The sequence below is a fragment of the Boleophthalmus pectinirostris genome, unplaced genomic scaffold, assembly GCF_026225935.1.
Source record: "Boleophthalmus pectinirostris isolate CB_2022bp ecotype Guang Dong unplaced genomic scaffold, ASM2622593v1 HiC_scaffold_7, whole genome shotgun sequence".
Classification (NCBI taxonomy): Eukaryota; Metazoa; Chordata; class Actinopteri; order Gobiiformes; family Gobiidae; genus Boleophthalmus; species Boleophthalmus pectinirostris.
The window spans coordinates 39,835,493-39,839,262 of record NW_026571473.1 but is presented as its reverse complement, the minus strand read 5'-3'; the positions used below and the strand labels follow the sequence as shown (position 1 = coordinate 39,839,262).

General features: G+C 44.4%; 1 protein-coding gene across 2 annotated transcripts; it reads left to right on the top strand.

Annotated features, from left to right (window-relative positions):
* Window positions 1–624: 624 nt before the first annotated feature.
* LOC110168553 (gastrula zinc finger protein XlCGF8.2DB-like) lies at window positions 625–3,447 on the top strand. 2 transcript variants are annotated; one of them, XM_020933989.2, is made up of 2 exons: window positions 625–764; window positions 1,898–3,444. In XM_020933989.2, exons 1-2 carry the CDS (start codon window positions 713–715, stop codon window positions 2,794–2,796), a joined length of 951 nt encoding a protein of 316 aa, XP_020789648.2. In that variant the 5' UTR covers window positions 625–712; the 3' UTR covers window positions 2,797–3,444. The 2 variants fall into 2 exon arrangements, with proteins under 2 accessions (XP_020789648.2, XP_055021163.1); XM_055165188.1 differs by having other exon boundaries at window positions 636–842; window positions 1,898–3,447.
* Window positions 3,448–3,770: the final 323 nt, after the last annotated feature.

Here is a 3,770-nt window from a genome sequence, read left to right as displayed (position 1 = left end):
CCTAAAACAATAAAATCAAATAAAAACAAAACCACAAAAATCATAAACCAGCAGTAAATAAATAAAAGACACAGAGAAGAACTCGACTCACGCTGGATTAAAAGCCACAAAGTAAAAGAATAAAAGAAGAGAAGGAAACAAAACACGACTGCAGCTCTGTTTTTGAGGAGGGAACGACGTTAGAACACGACTTAAATCTCACACGAGTCGATTTTGAGGATTTGATGTTGATGAAAGTAAAATCAGAAATGCTCCAGAACCGTCGACTCTACGACCAGAACACCGGAAACGACTCGATTTTTGTTCAAAACTTTAAGATAAAAAAACAGATCAAGTGTTTCATTGATTAAAAAGAGTCGAGAATGGACAAAGTTTTGCTCTTTTTAAGGTTAAATTCAAACCAAACTTCTCAGCTCGGCGTGTTTCAGGTTTTAATTTTGTAAAATTTGTCCGACTGTGGAAGATTCCGGAGAAAACAGGAGCAGGGATCAGATACAAAAACACAAAACAAAGAGGAAAACTGAAATAAAACTCATGATTCATTAAAACTCAATGTTCTGTCCACGCGGGGGCGCTGTGTGCACGAGCTCCGTCAAAACGGAAGCACACGGAGCCGCGCCACGTGACCATGATCACATGACGCTGGGCTGCGGGATTCTGGGGGGTGACTCCGGTGCGCGGCGCAAAGGCACAAAGGCAGAGCTCAGTGACGATGAACGCGGAGCCGGAGCGCGCGGAGGAGCCGGATCTCGAGGAGGAGCCGGGTACGTGCGTCACGCGGCTTTACGCGCGTCAGAGCGTTTGTGCCGCGAGCTCGAGCGTGACACGTGAAGCTTTAAAGGGTGAGGCTCGTGCGGGCGCGTGCGTGAGTCTGAGGTTCGTGCGTGAGTCTCGTGAGTCTGAGGTTCATGTGGTAAACGACGCGCGTGACATTGGTGTTTTCTTTCATCCTGCGGTGTCTCCGTGTGCACGCGCTCTTACGCACAAACAGCTCCAGATTTCACTCCCTGAGCCGCAGACGCTGCACTAGCACTGACCCAGGATCAGCTGCAGGTGCTGCAGCAGGTGTTTCAAACTCATTTTGTTCCGGGGGTCGTGTCCAACCGACTTTGATCCAAAGTGTCCGAATCAGAAAACTCATGTCATATAAACCCCAAAAATAACAATAAGTTCAAATATTTGTGCAGAGAAACACAAATCTATTACACAAATCTTTTTGAATTGATGAACTCTTTCTTTTACAAAATATTATAATATTATGAACAACCTGAAACTTTAAGAAAAATACAATTTCAACACAAAGTTTGAACATGAACTTGTTTGTAAACAGGAATAAGTACATTTTTGTTGTAAAATCCTGCACTCGGCTCCACTTTTCTCATGTTGGACATTTTTCTGATGAGGGTGTCACGGTCAACAGTCAAAACGATCGTCCTTTAAGAGCGTTTGGAAAGAGACAAGTCTTCATTTGTGCTGCTCTGGTGGGAGGGGCCACGTACAGAGACGCTGGAGACGCTGCTGTGATAAACACCACAGAAAATTAACAACATTTTAATAGAAAATATCATTAAAATATTTTAGTAGAAAATCAACCGAGGGCCAGATTAAAGGTCTTGGAGGGCTGGATCTGGCCCCTGGGCCGCATGTTTGACACCTGTGGTTTAAACATTAAATATCATGTCTTTGTAGTTTATTCAGGTCAGTATAGGTTGAAAAGGATTTGTAAATCATGGTATTCTGTATTTTTTTTTTAAGTTTTATGGAGCGTCCCAACTTCACTGGAATTGGGGTTGTAGTTTCCTTCACAAGTTCAGCTCTTTGTGGAATTTCTATTTCTGAAGTGAAACCTGAGACAGTCTGAGGATCTAACGTGTGTTCCTTCTCTTCTCTCCTGCAGCTGTTCAGACCCAGACCCAGTCCAGAGCGAAGGAGGAAACCCCCGAGAGTCGACAGATTAAAGAGGAGGCAGAGGAGCCGAGCGTGAAACAGGAGGAAGAGCCGCTCCCGGAGTTCACCGCCGTGTGTGTGAAGAGCGAAGAGCCGTCCTCGCTGCTCCGACCGAGACAAACCGAGGCCCGAGAGGAAGAGGAGCGGCCGACGCGCGCACACGGACACTTCCCCTCGCGCGCCGACCCGCAAACCGACTGCTCCTCTGATACGGACGACGACGAAGACTGGGAGGCTCCGGCCGCCGCTTCCACCGCGCGCACGGAGACGGAGGAGCACGGAGAGCGCGACGAACGAACGCCGAGGACAGACGCGAGTCCGGCCGAGCGCGAAACCAACCCAAAAGAATGTCCCTTCTGCAGAAAGAAATGCAGAACCAAACAGGATCTGCTAAGACACACGAGAGTTCACTCTGGAGAGAAACCTTACAGCTGTGCAGTCTGTAACAAAACTTTTACGCTCAAATTCAACCTCAAAGTTCACATGAGAATTCACACGGACGAGAAACCTTTCAGCTGTTCGGAGTGCGGCGCGAAGTTCACTCAGAAACATCGTCTTACGGAGCACATCAGGACGCACACGGGCGAGAAACCTTACAGCTGCCCAGTCTGTAACCGCGGCTTTTCCCGAAATGGCAAACTCAACGAGCACGTGCGCACTCACAGCACGGACAAACCCTTCAGCTGTACAGTCTGCCACAAGGGATTCCGGCAGAAGGATTACCTCAAAGATCACATGAGAATACACACGGGTGAGAGACCATTCAGCTGTTCGGAGTGCCACGCGGAGTTCAGATACCAGAGCAACCTCAAGTATCACTTAAAAATCCACGCGAAGGAAAACACCTAGACACTAGACAAGAAAATGTGTTTTTAATTCACTTTTTCATCTCTGAACGCCGCGTTAAAGACGAAATATTCTGATAAATCAACTTTTGGAGCAGTTCACGCCCCAAAAAAGTGTAACATTCTCTCTGTAAATGTTTCAAATCAACAAAAATAAAACTCATTAGGTTCTTTTTTCCGACTCTGGGTTTGAAAAAAGAACCGTACAACATTAATTATCATGACTAAAAATAAAACTCTTCTCCCGTAAAACACAGAAACTTTCTGAGGCTCAAGAGTGAAAAACTACTCGAGTAAATGTACTGTGATTTTAAATATGACTCATGTGTTGGTAAAAGAGTGATCAAGTGTTTTTTTTTATTGTGAATGTATTAAAACAAACATTAAACGATGTGATCATTTCGTTTTCTGTTCAAACTTTAACTCGAGGAGAACGAGCTGTTTTTACTTTAATCACACTCGTCTCGTCTTCGTTACGAACTTTAAACACTTTTAAATAAATCTCACTGAAGTCACATAAAAGAAAAGGTTTATAACTGTGAGCACCGAGTTTCCGATCGACTTTGTGCGCATCGTTTTCTCCAGCGGCTTCATAAATCTGCCTCATCACTGAATCTTCAACCGACAAGAAGAATTTATCCAAAACTGTCAAGAGAAGAAAGAACAAAACTTAAAGGAAACGTCGAGACACTTTAGTCACACAACAAACTCAACTCATGAAGAAAACAGAAGGAATTTGGACTCGACGTCTCCAGGATCAGAACATGAGTTGAGTTTGTTGTGTGACTAAAGTATCTCGTCATTGTTTGTGTTGAAGTTTTGTTCTTTCTTTTCTTGATTGTTGTGGATAAATTGTTCATGAAGAATGTTTCTGCTTGGACCTGTGGAGCTGAAACAGAAGCTCCTCAGCAGATTCTGTAAAGTATAAAACACTGTGATCTACTGCTCGTACTACTCTTTTACTACAATATTACTACT